This window comes from Aegilops tauschii, chromosome 6 (assembly GCF_002575655.3).
Source record: "Aegilops tauschii subsp. strangulata cultivar AL8/78 chromosome 6, Aet v6.0, whole genome shotgun sequence".
Taxonomy (NCBI): Eukaryota; Viridiplantae; Streptophyta; class Magnoliopsida; order Poales; family Poaceae; genus Aegilops; species Aegilops tauschii.
This window is the reverse complement of record NC_053040.3, coordinates 11429927-11452590: the sequence shown is the minus strand read 5'-3', so window position 1 is coordinate 11452590 and position 22664 is coordinate 11429927. Positions and strand designations below refer to the sequence as shown.

The 22664-nt window shown below is 44.3% G+C and overlaps 1 protein-coding gene and 1 long non-coding RNA gene across 2 annotated transcripts; both read left to right on the top strand.

Moving 5' to 3' along the window:
* Nucleotides 1-5757: 5757 nt before the first annotated feature.
* Nucleotides 5758-6496, top strand: LOC120967287 (uncharacterized). The gene is made up of 2 exons (XR_005761096.2): nucleotides 5758-6004; nucleotides 6186-6496. It is a non-coding gene; the product is annotated as an uncharacterized lncRNA (long non-coding RNA).
* A 4695-nt stretch (nucleotides 6497-11191) lies between these two features.
* LOC109762862 (mitochondrial metalloendopeptidase OMA1-like) lies at nucleotides 11192-13359 on the top strand. Its single transcript, XM_020321741.1, has 3 exons — nucleotides 11192-11236; nucleotides 12270-12743; nucleotides 13054-13359. The coding sequence occupies exons 1-3, from the start codon at nucleotides 11192-11194 to the stop codon at nucleotides 13357-13359; spliced, it is 825 nt and encodes a 274-aa protein (XP_020177330.1).
* The last annotated feature ends 9305 nt before the right edge of the window (nucleotides 13360-22664 follow it).

Here is a 22664-nt window from a genome sequence, read left to right as displayed (position 1 = left end):
AAGGTGTATATTTTCTGTGTGCTTGTGTGAATATATTGGAGTACATTTCTATCATGCTGCTGTAATATGTAGTGTAGTATTTATATAGTGCAGTATTCAAACTTGTATGCCGTTGTTGTTCAGTATTTATATTCAGTAATAGCTGTATACAGTACTGCTGCCTACATGCTTCTGGCAACTGATGCTTTTAATTTTGCTCAATTTTTGTTGCTTCGGATCGCTTCCTCCTTGACACCCCGATTTGGACAACGGCAGCAGCGATGGTGTTGACACTCGAGCATGCTTACCTCTCCATCTATAACTGGTCCTTCTTCTTTGGACGGTTATCTGCTTCCTTCCCACTTTGAATTCTTGATCCCCTTTCTTGTTGATGACTCGTTGAATGATTCGCAGGGTGCAGGTGCTCTACTACGTGCTACTCCAGACGGGTCACCTGGACGTGTACGTCGGCAATCGAGAGGCCGCTCCAGCTCGCGCAGACCGTTGTCTGGCTCTACCATTGATCAGTTATCTCTAACTTGCTGACCTATTTTCTAGGCCGCATGTTTTGTATTTTGCATGAGACATTCTTCCTGGAATGACATGATTTAGCTTTTAGTTCTTCTGACTAAACATGTGTTTAGCTTTTTTTCCTTTGCTTATCAACAGATGTTCTACTTGTTTTGAGCTGCTGCCACTTTGTTAGCTACTGCCACTTGTTTTTGTCTGTAATTTGATCACTTGTTAGTTTAGTCAGGTAGGGGTTTAGATGAAATGATCCTTTAGGAAGTAGGTACTATAAATATATCAAAGGCTATAATCATTGAGATAACCTCGCTCTACTTTTGCAAATGTTCGATTTATTCATGATATGGTTTCTATAGCTATGTGACGCCCCATAATAATTTTCTTGGGCCTCACCAATTGATTGAATGTGTTGCTTCTGTAAATGTCACTTGTGATTGTGTTGCATATAGTTGTGTAAAGGTCCTGGATGATGATGTGCAAACAATTTTTTTCCCTAGCATTAGTATGTCAAATTTGTCTAAGTTAGTACATGAGGATTTTGCTAGCTGACATACTAATGCTGCTCAATGAGCGATGCTCCATAGCTGACAACTACTGGTTTTAATATTCAAACAACAACAATGCTACAGAGCTATGTTATAATTAATGTGTACTTGTTGAAAGTTCTTGCTTATATTAGTGTCTCTCATTTCTTTTCTAATGATGTGTCTCTCATTTCTGTTCTAGTTAACGTGTAGCTGAGAATGAACATACTTCTCTCTTTTTAGACTGCTAGATTGCACTAGTTGAACAATCTGCTCTAGTTTAAACAAGTTAGGATCCATCAATACAATAGGACTCTGTTTGCATTTCACCTAGCTTGTAACCAATATCCTTATTGCTAATTTACCTCAAGTTTATCCGAACATGGTTGAAATGAGTGCTTTAAAGTTTCATGTCTAAGCTCAATTTTTACCTTTTAAGTCCTTAATTAATTATTTTGATACATCACAGTTAGCTGAGAATATAACTTGAACATTTTATGTATGCCCTGATGCATGTACACACACGGTTGAGCAAATATTGAGCTGCTGAATAACCTGGAGCTAGAGAACTTCAAGGACAAGATAAAGGAGGTTCTTGCCTTGTTGGCAACATTGTGAGGTTTGTGCATCATTAGGATTGCTTGAGTGATCTCAGTATTGTCATTATGATGTTCCATACATGCTCTACTTGATGTTCCTCCCCTCCCGCTTTTTGCTATCCAGATCATGACCAAGCATGACAAGAAGGAAGGCTCGTCAACCACCTCCCAGCACACCTATCATGACCGATGATGAGATGCCGAAGGTGCGCTTCTTGTTTGTACATTCCTTGCTTGGTTGGTGTCATGGAGATATGCATGTGCCATGTGATGTACGACCTCTCTGTTCTTGTTTCTTGTCATCTGTACTTATCTGTTGGCTTCTTCCTGATGTAATACCCACATGACTATCATATTGGTGGTTGGCTAATGGATTGCATTGCAAATATATTGTTCTTCATCGCCTAATGCTTTTGGTTGCCGACAACAGGACCTATAGCTAGTAAACCTGCAATTAGGAAGTTATTTTTATGGTTTATCATGCTCAAATAGAAAAAATGTTTTGTGTCACATGCTTAACACACTTTTAACTATACACCTCGTTCGGCTATACAGAAAAATGCACCTGGTTGTTTAACACACTTACTGAACTAATCAGCCTACCAACTCAAACTACCATCAGTATCCAACAAACGGCTATGGAGATAACTTTTGCCATCAATCCTTTGGTTTAAACAAGTACTAATATTTTGGCAGGACAAAAAGTTGCAAATTCTAATGCTGGTTTATGTTCCTTCTTTTAGGTTATGAGAGATGATGCTGGAGCCAAACTAGAAGGGCTGCAATCAAATCTAATTGGCAGCATAGCAGTGATCTCCGAATATCTAAGCTAGTGATCAGCATTTCTTTTCAGCGATTTCTTTTCTGTTTGGACTTCCTGTAGGTTTGCACATAAGCGGAAGTTGTACTGTATATTAGTAGTTGCTGGAGCTGTAATGTTATTTGAACATGGCCGATGACAATCTTTTGGTTGCTGCTTCTCATGTCTATAATGTGATGAAGATGTAATCACAAAAAATGATGTATGATGAAACAAACGTTTCTTTGACAGCAACCCTGAAAAAAAAGTCAATTATTTATCTGTCGTCTAGCCCTTTTACATTAGTGGGCTGAAAATATTGATGGGCTGGAAGAGTCCTTGGCCCAAACAATGTTGGACAAATTAATTCTTGGGTTGCAAAAAGGCCTTGGCCCAAATGGTATTATGTTGAAAAAATAAATGGAAAAAAGGCCGAGGCCCAAATAGAAAAGGCCCAGCCATATAGCAGAAAAAATCTGTCTGAAAAAGCATAAAAGGCCGAAAAAGTTGGGCTCGGCCCATGTAAAACACCTAATCGGACCGGGCTGAATCTTGTCAGTGACCTTTTCAATTGGTCGCAATTTTGCCACGTTAGATTGCCACGTCGGATCCGACGTGGCTTGGGCAGACAGCCAGTGACCAAAACAAAAGGTCATGGGTTCAACGACCTTCTATTTTGGTCGTAAACGTCTACGACCTTCTCACAGAGAAGGTCGCTAATTTTAGTTTACGACTGCCAGCTTTTGACCTTCTGTTTTTGGTCACAAAAAGGTCGCAAATGAAAAACTATGACCTTTCAGCGGCCAATAGTGAGGGTCACAAGTTGACATATTTCTTGTAGTGGAGTAATCAACACAATTAGCAACCCACAGGTACCAATCTGAGGTTTTGAGACAAAGATCGGATACAAGAGATGAACTAGGGTTTGAGAGGAGATGGTGCTGGTGTAGATGTTGATGGAGATTGACCCCCCTCCCGATGAGAGGATCGATGGTGATGACGATGGTGACGATTTCCCCCTCCCGTAGGGATGTTTCCCCGACAGAACAGCTCCGCCGGAGCCCTACATTGGTTTCGCCAGGTTCCGCCTCGAGACGGCGGCGTCCCGAAAGCTTTCTTCTTATTTTTCCAGGGCAGAAGACACCTTATACCAGAAGATGGGCATCGGGGGGCTGCCAGGTGGCCCACGAGGCAGGGGGCGCGCCCTCCACCCTCGTGGATGGTGGGTGGGCCCCCTCTGTTGCTTTCTTAGCCTAATATTTTAATATATTCCAAAAATGACTCTCGTGGAGTTTCAGGACTTTTGGAGTTGTGCAGAATAGGTCTCTAATATTTGCTCCTTTTCCAGCCCAGAATTCCAGCTGCCGGTATTCTCCCTCTTCATGTAAACCTTATAAAATAAGAGAGAAAAGGCATAAGTATTGTGACATAATGTGCAATAACAGCCCATAATGCAATAAATATCGATATAAAAGCATGATGCAAAATGGACGTATCAGGCCCTATGGGGGTGAACGGGTCACCTCCCCGGGCTCCCAAAAGTCAGGGGCCCCTCCTAGGTTTGTGTATGTACAGAAGCTATGCTTCCAGAGCTCGAGCGGTTTTTTTTTCAAAAATGGAAGCTCACCAGCGCCTTAGCCTCTCACGTCGCCTGCTGCTAGGCCTAGGAAAGAAAAGTTAGAGATAACTAGTCGCCAACCCGTGCATTCGCACGGCCTAGGTCCTAAATATTACATTGTTGTCTATATTATTAACATACACGGTTGTGTAGGATTACACTGGACCTGCCATCTAATAGAACCCGAAGAATTTGAAACATGGGGATTGATGGGTGAGTACATTTATGCAATGAAGATCTTAAAAAAATTGTCCCTCATTTTGGTAGTCTATGGAGTCGCCAAATATATTGCTTTCTTGCTAAGACTATTCATATGTGTAAAGTCTTGAACCTTATACATGTAACTATGTCAGAATAATAGCATGGTTGCCAATTATAGTTCTCTATGAAAATATTAAATTGTATTAACTTCAGTGTACTACACAAATCTTATATTGTCCTTAATGGTATAAATCTGTAACCCCTATACACAATTTCATTCTTGAAAAAAACTAAAAAGAAAGAATATTCTCATATACTTTATGCTTGACACTCATATATCCTTGAAATTAATTGAGTAAGGAAACTTTTGAAATGAGTTAAGAAACCAAGCAACAATACAAAAACTAAGTTGGAATTAAACAAATACTCCTACTTATTAAAGAGCTTTGTTGAACATCATAGAACGCCATAACTTCAAGAGCTTTGTTTAACATCACAGGACCTTGCATATAACAATTTGCATTAAACGCACTTGAACAACATATTAGAATATGTATAAAATTATTTTGGACCCATAGATAGTATAGATGTGGTACATAGATGATGGTCTTGTGTCACGAATTTACTTGCATATTTACGTACGGACTACATGTCAATATTCTGCATTGTTACTAAACAAATTGGTGGGATCAGTGCTCCATATTTTTCCTTTTGTATAATAGCTCTTTGTTGTGAGTTAAAGAAATGCACTTTGTTGATTGGTCAGGGGAGAACTTTAAGAGGGCTTATCCCATCATGGATTTTGGAGCAGTACATAATACGGATGACAATTAAAACCTTGAATAGACCTGCATTTTGCACAACAGTTCCAATCAGAGAAATTCTTCTACTTACAATTATTTATCAAGTACAGAGACAAATCAGACTTACAAACCAACAGAATATTGATTCCACTATCTAACACGAAATACGAACATGTGCCTATATCAAGCATCCATCCTCACCATCCTTGACAACATAGCCCAAGTTAAAGCTATGTGTGCTCCGACACACATATATGCTGGCAAATAAAAGGAGATGATAGAAATTAAGCAGATATTGAAAAGACATGGATTAGTAGAACACATGGCGTAAAAAACAAGGAAAAAGCAGCATCTGGCACTGGAAACTAGGTTAATGGTTAGTCCCAAAAATGATATAAAATAGCATAATAATGCCTATAAAACATCCAAGATGGATAATATAATAGCATGGAACAGTAAAAAATTATAGATATGTTGGAAATGTATTAAATAGCAGCATGCATGTAGAAGTTAAATGGCTACATTATTATACTCCATAAATTCAGTGATCCGTATCTTCTTTCATAATGGTTTTCATGCAGATAGAGCCACATGTCGATAGAATATCAGAATTGTAGCATGCATGTAAAAGTTAAATGTTTACAGTATTATACTCCGTAAATTTGGTGGTCGTATCTTCTTTCATAATGGCTTCCATGCAGATATAGCCAAATCTTTCAGATAGAATATCAGAATTGCAACATGCATATCTTCTAGATAGGATCACATTATCATTTCTTTGACTTTTTTAGGTCTCATCTTTTGAGGCTATAAGATAGGGTGTGGCCTCTTCTGATGCGTCAATTTCATGCTTGCTTACTTGCTTTTGGGACTGTTTATTCTTGGAGTCATGGGAGTGGTCAAGATGACAGGACTGTTATGCCTGTTCTTGCTCATGCCACTTTTAGTTCCTGGTAAGCGTTGTCTGAAAATTTCACATGAAGAACAAGGAACTTCCTCAATGCATGTTTTGTACTTTGTTTCCTCCTATGTGTATTTTGCACTCCATGCCACAACTTTTTATCCCGTTCCTTTGTGGAACATCATAAGATCTGAATTTCTTTTTGTACACAAAATTATGTGGTTATTTTGTAGGTTCGGAAGCAAAGATGTGCACTCGAGATAGCCGGACCTATACGTCTGTACCATGCAAAGCATGATCCTTGTGTTGATGCATGCCACAAGGAGGGCTTTATCGAAGGGTTTTGTTACCTATTCTTTGGAGCTTGTACATGCCAATGGGAGTGTTGAATAAGAAACATGTTGCAACTATCATAGGGTGCGTGTAACAAATAATAATGTTGAGTAGTATGATGACTTGACAATGGGCAATGCAAGATGTTGAGAATCTACCAAATATTCCTTAATTCTATATCTACTAATAAAGGAGGGTATGTTTCTCTAAATGTTTGGATTGTCCCGACGTCACATGTGCCAGAATTATTGATGTGGGTCGCGAGCCATGTAAGTGGGCTTCCTATTTTAATGGGAAATAGAAAAATGGTCTGCAACTCAACTTTGTACGCACATGGGCTAGAATTATCAATGTCGATGGCGAGCGATGTGAGTGGGCTTCCTAGCAGGGTGGATAAAAAGAGTTGCTTGTGTGGGGGATCGAGCGCATGACCACCCTTCCTTAGGCGGTTCCCATTTGCTTCGCTCAGTCTGCTTGGGTTCCATTGTCACCCGTACTAATTGGCTTTCATGTATTCCATCAGGAGCGCTGTTCTTGTGGTTGCTCGTACAACCCAGCTCCTGTGTTTTCTTTCCATCTTTTATTTCTGCGCGTCGCCGTTCTGTTGGATCCAGCACTTGATGGTCAGCCAGGTGGGTATCCATCTCCTGTATCATACAGTCTGCACCTTCCATTCTTGTCTCCTCAGCATACTTAACAAGGAAACTCGCTGATTGGTCAATCCTCGCATTCCCTTTAGCATGAATGCAGTCATCACGCAGCCACCAGGCGCGCCACAACAGGAGCAGTGTCCTTCTCCTGGTTTCTGCATCATATTTTGCCAGCAGGTTCTGGAGCCAATCTACTCCAGTAAACCGAAATTGCTCCTCCTCTGGTAAGACCCAATGTGATCTCATTTCCTTACGAAGTGCCCTAGCTTTTGTACAGTTTACTGTCGCATGGAATTCATTCTCACCCTCGCACCCACAAATACTGCAGGTATTGTCTAGCTCCAGAGTCCTTTTCCATTTATTTTCTTTTGTTGGAAGCGTATTTGTCGCCACTCGCCATGCGAAGATCCTTACTTTTTCTGGTACCTTCGTCTTCCATATGAGATCCCAAATACTTCTATCATCCGCATCATTTATCGAACTCGACGCCAGCGCATTGTTCTGTTGTTTGAGGTTTGCACCCAGCTTGTATGCACTCCGGACGGTAAACACTCCAGACTTCTCCTCATGCCATGCAACGCAGTCCTCCACTTCGCTTCTAGGGATCTTAATCTTGCATATCTCCTCTGCATCATGAGGGTGAAACAGTTGGTGTATGAGTGCCTCGTCCCACTCTCTCCTGTTTCCATTTAGAAGTTGATTAACCCACCTCAATCTTGATCGCCTCTTGAAACCCGTAGTTTTCAGGCCACTCTTCTGTGGAACCCATTGATCTCTACTAATTTGAATTATCTTTCCATTGCCAGCCCTCCAGATTAGGCCTTTTTCAGCAGCTCAAGGCCATGTTCAATACCCCTCCATGCTTGGGAAGCATCAGCAGCGAACACAGTATCCAGTAGGTCTCCCTTAGGATAGTATTTTGACTTGAGGACTCTAGCACACAGGCTGTTTGGTTTCTGAAGCAATCGCCAACCCTGCCTCGCAAGAAGTGCTTGGTTAAAAATCTGCATATCGCGAAATCCAATACCACCCGCTCTCTTGGGTTTAATCATACGCTCCCAAGACATCCAATGCACTTTCTGTTGCCCATCATCTTTCTCCCACCAGAATTCTCTTATAAGGCGTTCATATTTATCACAGAAACCAACCGAAAATTTGAAAAACCCCACGGCAAAGGTGGGTAGACCTTGAACTATGGACTTGACATGAACCTCCTTTGCAGCAAAAGACATGTGACGACCCATCCAGTCTGTGCATCTTTTTAAAAATCTATCCATAATGGGTTGGCAATTTGCATCTTTCATTCTTCCCTCTGGGGTTGGGAGCCCTAAGTATTTACTTTTGAACGTTGAGACCTCACAGGCAAGGATATCTTTAATTTCCTCCTGAACTGATGAGGGGCAGTACTCACTAAACAAGATCGAGCATTTGCTGCTGCTTAACAACTGGCCAGTACACTGCTGGAACATTGTGAGTCTTGTGACTGCTGGAACATTGTGAGAGTAAGAGATTTTGTTGGAAGGGAGGAAAAGTACGCATGCATGCATGACCGCGCATGGTTTAAGTACCAAAGGCAAAGCAACGTGTGACGATTTAGGGCATCTCCAACACTGATCCCCAAATCGAACACCGTATCTGTCTGCGGGTCGGTGGGGACCAGTCTGCGGACAGTGATGTAGGAGTCGGCCATCCAATGCTATACCTCAAATGTCCGTTTTTATTCACTTAAAAAATAGCAGCAAATAACTTTCGGTCAAATTAGCAGCCTTCCCTGTGATTACATGTGGATATCTTCCGCCTACTAGTGATTAGGAGCTTCCACCATCCAGCTATGTGATGTGCACTATGTGATTAGGAGCTTCCGCCATCCAACGATGCAAAGCAAAGGAGCTTCCGTCATTCATTCCTATGTGATTAGTAGTGTTAGGTGATGTGCGCTATGTGATCAGGAGCTTCCATCATCATGTGCTTCTGCCAAATCCTAAAGTAGCACGCTTCCGACAAATGCTACGCTAATTAGCAGCCTTCCTCCAAATAGCAAAATTTAGCCATGCATACATATGGAGAGAGATGATGTGTGGTGCCTTTTGGTTGGTCAACGATGTCCGGACTTCCGCAAAGCCTTCATAGTTTGCTTCCAGTTTGCGGAAAAAACGCGGAGTCAGGATCAGTCTAGAGACCGATGGGATACCGCGTTGAATGACAAACTAGGTCAAACTACGTCCGAATGTATGCAGATAGTTTAAAAGAGTGCACGTTAGAGATGCCCCCAGTGTGTATAGAGCACATCATGTATGCTGACCAATCAAAGATGTGCATGCATATACCGGAATAGGCGAAAGTACTATTAAGCTCCCGAGCTCAAATGCTCCCTCATGAATAGTAAAATCAACAAATATGGTAAAAAAATTAAAAATTTCTGAAATTCTTTTGGGTTAAACTTTGACAAATGTTTTCTATGCTCGCAAAATTTCAACACAAAATGAAATTCATGGAGGGTGTTGCAAAAAAAAAATCAGCACTCCAAAATGTTTTCAAAACTAACAATTTTGGAATATCGATTTTTTTGCCACGACTTCCACAAATGTCATTTTGTGCTGAAATTTTGTAGGCATAGAAATCATTTGTCAAAGTTTACAAAAAAATCAGATTTTTTTACTAAGTGTTTTGATGACCCATCCGTTGGGCTGAGTTGACCCAAAAAAAATGCCACGCAGACAAATTGACTTGGTCTTCTTCTTCCTCCTTCCCTCCTTTCTCCTTGGCGTTTCATCGAACCTCACAAGTGCATCAGAATCTGAAATCGAATCTCGGCCGGGAGGACGGCGAGTCGGCGACCCTGCAGCAGCGTGCCGACCACCATACCCAACGAGCCGTCGCGTCCGCCCGCTCGCCTCGGCTGCCACGCAGCACGTCGGCCATGGGAGCCACCTGTAGCAACGCCGCATCACGCCGCGGCCACCTGGCCGGCTGCCCCGCGCCGGAGCGCCACCAGCCTGCGCTGGCTCTCCTCGCCAAACCGCCTCCGGCTCACACACGCAGCTACCTCACACACGCCTCACACAGGAGCTACGCGAGCACACACACAAGCACACATGAGCTCATGCTAGCACTTACAAGCGCGCGCGCGCACCCACACGCCTCTAGAGCTACACGAGCGCCACGGGACATGCAGAAACGAGCGTGCTAAAGGCAGCAGTACAAGCGACACCGGGCCGGTGACAATTTGTTCTCACCTGAATAAAAATCGCTGCAGATCACCGGGGGCGATGCGCTGGTGGTGACGCCGGTCATCGGCAACCGCTCCGCGAGTGATCCGCCCGGCGCACGACGGATCCGGCCGGTTTGAGTCGACAAGGAAGAAAGCCAGGGCGGATGCATGGCGTTGACTGGTTCCCTGACGGCGCCGGGAGGGGGCGCCTGGATCCTGAAGCTCGCTGTCTCGTAGTCTGACTCTGACGTCGCGTCGTCGTTGCGAGCGCGGAGCTTCCCATCGAGCGCGACGTTGACGTGGGCGTATGTGGTGCTCAGTGGCTGGCGCCTTTCCGCACGCGGCAGCAGCTTAGGCCTGCGAGGCCGCGCCTCCGGCAGCCATGACCCAGTCCTATCGGGCACCCCACATGGATTAAGCGGGTGGGAGTGGGATCCCATCATCCCACTTAAAAACAATTCATCCCGCGACGCGGCGCTGGACCACGTGGACATCCCGTGGGAAGCGCTCCCCTTCATCCAGCGGTTCAAGGGCAAGACTGTGGTGGTGAAGTACGGCGGCACGGCCATGAAGTCGTCGGAGTTGCAGGCGTCGGTGATCCGCGACCTGGTCCTCCTTTCCTAAGTTGGCCTGCGCCCCGTGCGAGTGCACGACGGCGGTCTGGAGATAAATTCGTAGCTGCAACTCATCGGCGTCGAGTCGCAGTTCCGGAAAGGCCTCCCGTCACCGATGTTCTCACCATGGAGGTCGTCGAGATGGTGCTGGTCGATAAGGTCAAGAAGCAGCTCGTCTCCCTCATCAGCCTCGCCGGCGCCACCGCAGTCGGCCTCTGCGGCAAGGACGCGCACCTCCTCACCACGACCCTCTCCCCGGACGCTGTAGTCCTCGGGTTCGGCATACTTGCGGACCGAGATGACCGCAGCTGCCCGCTTACTCTCTGGCCCAACGCCATGGCTCCTTCGCGCAAGAGCTCCACCGGCAAGAGATCCCGACTCTTGCGGATGCGGAGCACATCAGCTCGCAGGTGACAATTGATTTGAGCCCGATGCAGGCTCCTCGTAAGAAGGAGGCCAACAAGAACGACGACGAGGTAGGTACGAGCTCAGCTTATTCATGAAACACGGCGCGCGTGACACGAGGTGTGACGTGGCGAGACGGGCGGGGGAGAAGGTGCGTGCGGGAGCCACTTCTTTTCTCAAGGTCCAATAACATATGAAAGAGAAACCCTTATAAAGAGGTCCAGCTCTTCCTCCAAATTTGGGGTGGTACTAAACTTTCCATCATCTAGTCATATAACCTACATGAGCCCTAAGAGATTTTCAAAAATTGGTAGATGAACCTAAAGCCCATCCTATATTTCATTATTTTCATATTCGTGTTTCTGGTGATGAGAAATTTCAAATAAGATCTATTTTAAATATGTTTTAACAATTTTTTTAAGACAATGTTAAGTTTTAATTTTTTTAATTTAATACGAGTGACCGATAAAATTACGATTTTAGTACCTACCACCGACTTAAAGTTTCAACTCTAAAACTTGATACTCAGGACCAAGAAAATAAAAAGTTTCATATGCGAAATCATAAGTTTTAACGATTGAAACTAAAAAGTTACCATGCCTTGTGCGGGATCCAACTATTTTGTGAATCGTGAAGCAATCGGGAAGGGCTTGGTAGGTGCATGCCCCGCCCATGCGTGCTCATGCGAATTTCTGGTTAAAATGGATGAAAGCGTCACAAAGGAAACACATTTTAGACTTATTATTAGACAAGGAAGAAAATAGTTTCAGTGTCAAACATGGAAACATAATTTAATTATGTGTTAGAATATGGAATTCTCTCAATATTAATTGTCATGCACGCAACGATTGGTGTGAATCCGGGTCTACTTAGTACGTATCCATCGATGGATTGATCCAACTTCGGCGCCGCCCAAATAACGGCGACATGAACTGCGTGAGGAACTTGTGGTCCGTCTTCTCCCGGCTCCTGACCCTCCGCCGCTACTGCAACCCCGGGCAGTCCCCGCTCGCCCCTCTATCGTGCTCTGATGTCCAAGCTGCCGTCTCACATAGCGTGCCGCCGATCCAACTCGTCCGCGGTTGGTAACGTCAACTGTGGAAGGTCGCGTGTGCGGTGGTTCTCCTCCCATACGCCGCGGTGTTCATCGTCTGCGCCGCGCTCAGCCACAAGGAGACCGTGCCCTACACCAACCGCGCCCATTGGGTAATCCTCTCCCCGTCCATTGAGCGCAAGGTCGGAGAAAAACTCTTCGAGTACTTCAAGAAGAAGCACAGCAAAGACATCCTTGGCCCGTCTGATCCGAGCACCGCCCGTGTCCACCTCATCTTATCTGATATCATCTGCGGAATCCAGGAAGTCTTCCCCACCAACAGCCTCCGCGACGACGCTAAGCAGGGGAAGGCGGCGGCGCGGCCGCAGACAGGGCATCTCCGTGACCTTAAGTGGGAGGTGATTGTAATGAGAGATAAGAGTGTCAATGCGTACAGCTTGCCCGGTGGTAAGATTGTAGTGTTCACTGGATTGCTCAACGTTCTCAAGACCGATGCTGAGATTGCCGCTATTATTGCGCACGAGGTAGGTTTGCTTATTGGTTCGTCTTTGGTCATGTTCAAGTGCATTTATTGACGTCTTCGTTTTAGGCCGGACACATTGTTGCAAGGCATTTCACGGAGTTGACGATCTTAACTCCGCCGATCCTCACCAGACTCCTGCCCTTTCAACGGAGGTATGTTAATTCTCCTTTTACATTTTACATATGTATGTTGATTTAATCATTGTGTATGGACAATGAAACTTGCTGGCTCGCCAAATTTTAGTTGCTCCATGAATCTTGGAGGATATATGTATGCTCTCTTTGCGTGTTTCACATATATATAAATTGTAGGAACAAGTTGGAGGCAGATCTCATCGGAATGATGCTACTGGCTGCCGCTGGTTTCGATCCACGCACAGAGTCCCTGAGGTCTGCCAGAAGTTAGGGGAGCTTGTAGGTGACTCGGCGCTGAATGATTACATCGGCCATCATCCTTTGTGTATGAAAAGGTCACGGCTATTATCATGGGGGGATGCCATGAAGGAGGCGTTGGAATTGTACTGCAACTCTGCAAGCAAGTTTTCTCGAGGAAAGGTGCCGATGTTTCCCTTAAGGTGGAAGGATCTCGGATACTCCTATGTTAGATTTACTTTGTGAACAAAAAGATTTGCACCATTCGAATAACTGATTGGCCAAGTGCTCGTGGTTGGTTGGTTGCAACGTGTCGTTGCAGCAAAAGTACTCCTTATGTGCTAAAAGTACACGAGGCCTCTAAGAAAAAATATTATAAATTATAAGAAGAACAAAAGAGGAAATTTCACAAATACACAGTTTCTGAGCTCAGATAACACAAAACCAAAACTCTAGGTGATTTTAACAAAAAAACTCTAGCACTAATCGGTAACAGAAAAAAGTGCTCCAATTAGTCAGTTAAGGACAATTATGGCATGTGGGTCCCATGTTAACTGACTGAACGATGGCTTGGCTTGAGAAGTCAGCTTAAGCCAAACTCATCTCAGCTCACGTATAAAATTAAAAAAAAATTAAAATAGACTAAAAATTTCAAGGTTTGGACATTTTTAAGGGGGTGGCCAAAATTTCAAAAAAAATTGAAAAAATTCTGGTAATTCAAAACATGTTAATTGATAAAACTAGGAAATGTTCAGCCTATTCAGCCCAAACATTTTTAAATTTGGACAGTTTTTGTAAGATTCGGCATGTGGGTCCTAGAATCTATCCAAGTGCACTTCTACTGCCATTTGTAAAAAGGGTGTTATTCCTCTTTTTCTAATATAAGTGTTGGAAGGCTGAGATGGGTGATTCAAATGCAACATGGTGTTATTATTGAAAACACCTCATAGAAAGGGTGTGTGGTTTATATTCTCTTCAATCAATTGATGGACCAGCTCAATTTAGGAGAAATACCATGATCTTGTGGTTGACAGTGATCATTTTGTATGCATGCATCATTCGTGCGGGTTTTGGAAGGTGTTACTTTTCTTGGCTTTTAGATATGCCTATTAACTTAGACTCAACAAGTGCTTGTTGTGTGATGTTTATCAAAGACTGGAGTTGTGGAACTTTAGAATTGATGACGCCACCACATACATGACGTCATCTCGCACTTAAATGATATTCCAATCTTAATATGACACATAGGTGGAAACACGGAGATTTGATCCCTAATCGATTGGGGGTGGTCAACACCCGCATTTCTAACCATTGAGCTACATGTTGGATCTTGAAATTAATGTACTTAAAATGCCGAAGGTGAATTACATCTTCAGCATTAATTTGTTCAGGGAAACCTTTTGTAAGAACAATTTTTATAGTTTCTGGACAATTATTTGGTCTGTAAATTGCTCAAAACCATCACATTTGTGTCTAGAGTAACAAGTTGCCACCACTTTTGCCAAAAATTATAAATCACCATCACTTTTGCGGCAAGTGAGTAACAAATAATACTGATTCATAGATTAGCTCATGCAAACAGCAAAACTGACCGATGGGACTCACTTGTCGGACCGACATGGCATGCCTACATGTACAATTTGCTGACGTGGACATGGGTCCCACCTGTCAGTCTCCTTCCTCCTTTTCTCCTCCCTTCTCCTTCCTCCTCCTCTCTATCTCCTCCCATCCCATGACCAGCACCCGATGCCCCACCAACCCCCGATTGAGCCGCCATCGCCCGACCTCACCCCAACCGGCGCCAGCCCACCATAGGGTTCGAGCGGACGGCTAGCTAACACGCTTTCCACCGCCACTGGCGCTACCCCACCAACGGATCCGAGCGACCAGCCCATGAACGCGCCTTCTGCCACCACACGACAAGCGGTGGCCCTGGGGCCATGTTCGACCATGACAGAGCGAAGGCTGCAGCAAGGTACGCCTCCCGCACGTGGACGTGCGATGGTGAGATCCAACGCCTTGGTTCCACAAGGGAGATGAAGGGGCCGGGGAGGTAGGGTGCCAGTGGCACATGACCAAGCACGAGAGAAGCAACTCCGAACCAGTAGGTCGGACGCGTGAGCACGCACAACAAAGCCTAAAAGCACGCAGGTGGAGGCGGAGCTAGAGGCAGGCGGCGCCGACCTGTAGTGCGGGCGGCGAACCTGGCCTGCACGGGAGCAACGGGGACCAGGTTTGCAAGCGAGTGGCGGACCAGGAGGGATGGCGGCGCGGCGTTAGGAAGCAGGTGGCGATTAGAGGAGAGTGTAACAACGGACTAAAAGGGGTGGCGGTGCGACGCGACCAAGAGGCGGATGAGAGAGATGACGTAGGAAGACAGTGGGGATGACATGTGGGACCCATGGCCACCTCGACATCTTATCACATAAGCCTGCCATGTCACCCTGGTTTGTGGGCCAAGCATGTCAGTTTAGCTGTTAGACGCGGCTAATATGCGAATCAATGCCATTTGTTACTCAGTTGTCGCAGAAGTGGTGGTGATTTGTGATTATGGCAAATGTGGTGGCAACCTGTTACCCTAGCTACAAATGTGGTGGTTTTGAGGAATTTACTCTTATTTGGTCAAGGTACTTGTGGTCGGTTGTTGGCTGCCTCGTTTTGTTGCATATAAATAATGGAATATAATTATCTATTATATACTAAAATAATACTAGGAGTTACCAAAAACGGCTAACATCATGTTATCGATTATGTTGACCTTTGATTAAAAATTCACTATAAATGAATGTGATATAATCACTCACAAAATATTAAAAATAATAATTGTGATATAGAGTATTCAACTCAATACCATTAGAATCACCATTGAATATATTTCATATGGTATATATTCGATAATGTAAATGCTTATATTATTTCTTGTCTGCTTTAGCATCTCTGGAGTCCAGTTAATATGTAACAGTCATTTTGTAAGCTTAATTTTGGAGTTTATGCTTGTGATTGGTTGACTACACCGCCTTGCTACAACAACAATTTAATAATAAAAATCATTATATGTAATGCTAAAATTTCAACTTGGTCGACCGAAGTCTACAAGCGCTATCTGGAGACCAACTGCTCGTGTCTGGTTGAACGGGAGAATGAATTGTAGCACAACACTTTTAAACCCATGAGATCTTTGGCTCAAGGTCTTTGAGGCAACAGACCTGGACTTGATCGGAGACGGAGGCCATGGATGCCGGAGGAAGGTTGATACATTAAGGGGGCTTGCCCTTTTTTCGGACTAGACCGCTATTAGTCACTCCCTGTTGTTCATGGATGTGAGTTTGGAGCTTCGGAAGATTGTCTTAGATTTGGGGTGTATAGTATCAAAGACCAGGCAGTGCCGCAATTATTGCCAGAGATGACGATGGTGGTGGTATCGCATGTTGGTCCATGGTCATAGTCTTCATTTTCTTTGCCCCAAAACTAATATGTAACTCATTCATGAATTTGGGTTTGGGACTATGCCTGTCGGTGCCTGTCATGCATAAGGGAAACATGTTTATGCTGACCTAAAGATAAGTTTTAGGCTCTCAACTTATCATGAAATGTGGCTTTTTACCTTGAACCTTTTTTGTAAACTTCGTCCCTCAATTTTTAATGCTGAGTAGATTTAGTCTTGAAAGTAATATTTCTCTCTCAAACCTGGCTTTGACTTGACGTGTCATGGTTTTGGCCGCATCACAACTCAATGTTGGCAGCATGTCATTGAGTCTCTCTCTCTCTCTCTCTCACAATTTTCGTAGCCAGTGGTGTTGCTCTAGGAGGATGGTGAGGGCGACTGAAGCATCCTGCCTCTACCTTGAATTCCACCAAGTGTGGGGTACTCATTTCCTTCATTGCATCATTGAGATCGTGTATCACCTCTTGCAGTTGCCTAGAGGTTCTGCGTGAAAATGGTGTTGGCTTTCACCAAAGAGGGGGCTGGTGTTGATGAGGTCCAATGATAAACCTTAGGTCATGTTCCTTTGTAGGGGATCTAACCCCATAGTGGAATAAATCCACCTAGGGATTGGGTTCATCCCCTACTTGACAGCCAATCCCCTCGACTTTGGAGAGGGATATTCACTCCACTGCTTAGAGTAGATTCTTTTCTCCCCACCTGGAACAACGTGGAACGGGGTGGATTAGGCAGGGATTTTCCTTATTGCGACTTAACCAAAAAAATGGATCACTCAACTTGAGGAATTATACCCCGTCCTAATGGGTGTTCAATGTGGATTGAGCTGTGATCTCGACAGTGATCACTCAAACCAAAGAGGCCCTTAGGGTTCACGAAAGTAAAAACATTTACGCCGAAGATAGGTGACACAATAGATTAAAACGAGCATAACACAGAGAGAGAAGCATGATGGTGTGCTCACCGGCACCAATTGAACCGGCGGCAAAAGCTCAAGAGAGAGGAAAGGTGATGGATTAAAATACCCAACACTAAAACTGGAGATGTGGTGACTAGGTTAGAAAGGGTAGGCCTGGTTTCGTTCGGGGGTGGTGCTAAATAGTAGTTGACTTGCTCTCGTCTTGGCCATGCGAGATTTGGCTTGCTATTCATGTCCCTAGGGCCAGGACATGCTTATTTGGGGCTAAAAACTATAGCCGGATCCCAACCTAAATTTATTTTTGGGCTACAGATTGAGGCCCGAGTCCAGCCCTGACGGTCAATTACAACTTTACTTCCTCTTTATCCATTCGTGATCAGGCTTACATCTTTAAGTAGCACGGGAAGAAGCTCATAAGGAGTATTATCCAACCACTTATTACAAAGCGAACTTCTAGGAATCCTAGCTATTCATGTGCAAACACATTCGACTCTCTGGGACAAAATTTGAAGAAAATAGAGCTAAACTCACAGGCCAGATGATAACAATCATGAACAATAGTCGCGACATCTCCAGCATATAGGCCATCGTTATTCATTATGTCCATGAGTTCCTGATTATCTGAGTTGACAATCTGTTGCACCCTTACCTGCTATTGCAAAAACTCATAAAGTGTCTATCTGTAGACCAGGTCAAGATTTATGTGGTCTGGTTCAGCCCGTCAGCCCTGACAGACTGGGCCTACCAATAAGGTACCCGTCTAGCACGGAGAACCGTTAATTATGGTCCAACAGGGACAAACCCTTTCGACCCCGACTTCGAACTGTATCGGTAAGAATACCGATGCTATCGTTGTGCCGGTCGCCAGAGTGCAGCACAGGGACAAGCCTCCCCTGGCAGCCCCTCCACACGTCTCCTCAACGCCGGTCTCCAAACTTCCCAATCACTGGAGCCCGGCGAGGAATACCACAGCCACAGACGTCGTAGGAAAGTTTAAGATGCAAAGTAGCCGTTAGCCACCGGAATAACCTCACCAGAGTAGAGCATATGTAGGCAAGTTGCCCTCTTGCTGAACCCTTCACCATCCTCCTCTTACCTACCATCCGGTCTCCAGGTCTTCTACAATGTTGGAACCAACAAGAGCCACCGGTCAACGGAAAATGCGTAGAAGTAGAGCACACCGTCAGCAACAAACAAAGAAGAGGGCCGAACCTAAGGTTTACCTTCCGCCCTCTTAGATGAGGTGCGGGTCGATCATGAACTACAATTTTTAAGATGGGTTTGCAGGTCCAACAACAAAGGTTCGTCTAATCTTTTTTTTCTGAATTTTTTGCGTCTGTGGAACACCTAATGGCGGTTAAATCGGACCACTACCCAATTTTGCTAAGCAATGAGACGGAACCTGATGGTCTCCGTAGTGCATGGAGTAAACCATTTCGGTATGAATGTATGTGGGAGACCCACGATAATTTTGCTGGGGTGCTGGAGAAAGTGTGGCGGGTGATGCCAGCGTTCTCAAGTGTGAGTGATATGAATGCTAAACTAGCAACTGTGGCGGCAAGTTTGAAAAGCTGGGGCACGCTATCTTTTGGCTCGGTAAGGAATGAGATCAGAATGCTCAAACGCAAGTTAGCGGAGCTTCAAAATGAGCCGCTGCAGGTTGGTCTTTCAGAAGAAGAAAAAAGTGTTGAAAATAAGTTGATAGATTTTCTTTATAGAGAAGAAGTAATGTGGCGGTAGCGTTCTCGGGTACAGTGGCTTGCGGAAGGTGATAGCAATACAAAGTTTTTTCACAGGAAGGCGGCAGCAAGGAGAATCAAGAACAATATCACTGCATTGATCATGGGAGATGGTTCTATCTATGAGGATTAACCTGAGTTAGCAAGTATGGCAACTGACTTCTATTCCAACTTATATTCGTCTAAAGGAACTATAGGAATAGAAGAGGTGTTGTCGCAGATACCTAAAAAAGTTACAGATGACATGAATTTGATGCTTACTACAAATTATTCCAAGGAGGAGGTGAAGACAACTCTTTTCCAAATGTTCCCAACTAAAGCACCGGGACCCGATGGGTTCCCCGCCCACTTTTTTCTGCGACACTGGGATCTCTGTGGTGATGAGGTGACAGGTATTGTGATGCGGGTTCTTAATGGAGATCACTCTCCGGAGGAAATAAACAGAACGTTCATTGTTTTAATTCCCAAGATCTCTAGTCCAAAAACTTTAGGACAATTTCAGCCGATCACCCTTTGTAATGTGATTTATAAAATCGATTCGAAGGTTCTTGCCAATCGACTGAAAGTTATTCTTTCGGATGTGATTTCTGTTGAGCAGTCGGCTTTTGTACCAGGTTGTCTGATTACTGACAACATAATTTCAGCATACGAGTGTCTTCACTTTATGAGATGGAAGAAGAGGAAGAGTAATTCTCATGTGGCATTAAAACTCAATATGATGAAGTCATAAGATAGAGTTGAATGGGCATACTTGGAGGTAGTTTTGAATAAGATTGGCATAACACCACGCTTTGTTCAGGCTATCATGAGGTGTGTAAAGTCAGTTTGTTTTCCAGTTTTATTTAATGGTGGTAAACTAGATGATTTCAGGACTTCTCGATTGCTCCGTCAAGATCCCATATCACCATATCTCTTCCTCTTGGCGGCAGAAGGTCTGTCTTGCTTGTTATAGGCGTATGAAGCTCAGGGCCAATTGGGAGGATTGCAAGTTGCACCACTTGTGCCGAGAGTTAATCACTTACTGTTCGCTGATGACAGTTTATTATTTTTTGGTGCAACTATGTCTGAAGCTTTGAATGTGAAGAATGTATTGAAGGTTTACTGTGATGCTTCGGGGCAGAGAATTAATAATGAGAACTCCTCGATCTTTTTCAGCAAGGGTGTAGCAGAGCAAACAAGGGAAGAAATTAAGGGGGTGCTTCAAGTGCACAATGAGACACTTTCTGAGAAGTATTTGGGTATGCTCACGGATGTTGGGAGCACAAGGATTGGCAGCTTTAAATATCTGAAGGATAGACTTTGTGCTCGAATACAAGGCTGGATAGAAAAGTGCTTATCAATGGCAGGCAAGGAGGTGCTTGTCGAGGTTGTAGCACAAGCAATTCCCACTTTCTCAATGTCTTGTTTCAAGATCCCTCGCGGATTGTGTGAACATTTGAATGGGATTCTTTGCAAGTTCTGGTGGGGAAGTAAGAATGGAGAACGGAAAGTGGCATGGGTCTCATGGGCAGAAATGACTCAACCGAAAAATATTGGGGGGGGGGGGGGATAGGGTTTAAAGATTTTAAGATCTTCAACCTAGCCATGCTGGCGAAGCAGGCATGGAGACTTTTACAAGATCAGGAATCTCTGAGTAGCCAAATCTTGAGAGTTGTGGGGATTTGCTAGAAGCAGAACTAGGGTCATCACCAAGTCAAGTATGTCGTGCTATACTTGAGGGAAGAGATACCCTCAAGCTCGGGCTAGTGAGGCGGATTGGTACAAGAGAGACAACACGGATCTGGGAAGACAATTGGCTACCTAGAGATTTTAACATGAGGCCAGTTGTTGCAGAAGCATTGAATCCTCCCGAGATGGTTTGTGATCTTATTCAGAGTGCAACAGGAACATGGAATGAAACGGTTCTAGATAATCACTTTCTTGATATGGATAAAGAAATTATATTGAAAATACCCATTAGTACGAAGAGGCAAGATGATTTTTGGGCCTGGCACCATGACAAGCACGGTAATTTTTCGGTTCGGTCGGCATACAGGATGCTTGTGGGCATTAAAAAACACAGAGATGATTGGCTTGAACATAGAACAAGCAATTCGAATTAAGCTGAAACAAGGAAGGCATGGGTGAAGTTGTGGCATGTTCGAATTCCGGCTAAGGTGCGAATGTTCACATGGCGATTAGCAAAGATGTCTATTGCTACATGAGAAGTCCATGCCCATAGGAACATGGATACTGATGATACTTGTCCAATTTGTAATGCGGTTTTCGACACATGGAGACATGCTCTGATTGAATGCAATATGTCAAGAGCAGTCTGGGCATTAGCCGACGAAGAGGTGGTTGAGCACCTGATTATGAATCGGACTGATGATGCTTGGTTGTGGATATTTTTTTGGCTTTTTGACACGATGAAAGAAAACGAATTGGCTGCGACGCTTGTCACCCTTTGGGCGATTCGGTGGGCAAGAAGAAGAGCTATTCATGATGAAGAGTTTCATAATCCTGTTTCTACTTTTGGTTTTATCACAAAGTACTTCCAAGAAATTGAGGTGCCCATGAAACAGAAGAGAGCAATGAAACCTGAAGCACATGAAGTGATGCATAGCAGGTTATGGAGTCCTCTGAAGCCTGGTTGGTGCAACGTGAGTGTTGATGGAGGATTGTCCAGGGACGATCGAAGAGGGTCAGCAACAGCAATTTGTCGTGATGAGCGCGGACATTTTTTGGGTGCTTCCGCTGTTGTTATGAATGGCCAGACAAATTCAGCATGTCTAGAAGCTATAGCATGCAATGAAGGTTTTGCTCTTGTCCAAGATCTCGATATTAGGAAGGTAAAAGTAGTCTCAGACTGCCTGGAAGTTGTCATTAATTTTCAGAAGAAGGCGAAGTGCTCATAGTCGATGATTTTGCGAGAAGTGGAGGATAGGGCTAAATTGTTTACTCTAGTGGATGTGGTGCATGAGTATAGGGAGTACGTACTATGGTCATAGGTTAGCGAAGGCTGTGTCGTCCTTAGGCGCAGGCCGTTATATTTGGCTGGGTTCTTTACCAGATATCTGTAACATACCTCGGAATGTTTCGATTGAATAAAGAACCTTTTGCCCCTCAAAAAAGAAAAACTAATCTCGTTACAGCTCCCTTGTCCAAATTTCCATTCTACACCCCAAAAGTTACAAAACGCGTTGGGAAGGGGTGACCGCAGCAAAGCAATACGTGTGGATCGCCGGCCGTAGGTGCCCGTCTTGACGCACGCACAAATGGCAGCCCAATATTACTTGGCCCACACGCATGCACAACGATAGGGTAAATTCGTGTATATATAATACGTTTGTCTAAAAGAAAAGAGTATATATAATACGTGCATGCATCATCGGCTCGGCTGTAATCAAGCGCCGCACCGCCATCCCCCGGCGGCGTATCCATCTATCGATTAAACGCCGCCGCCGCCAGG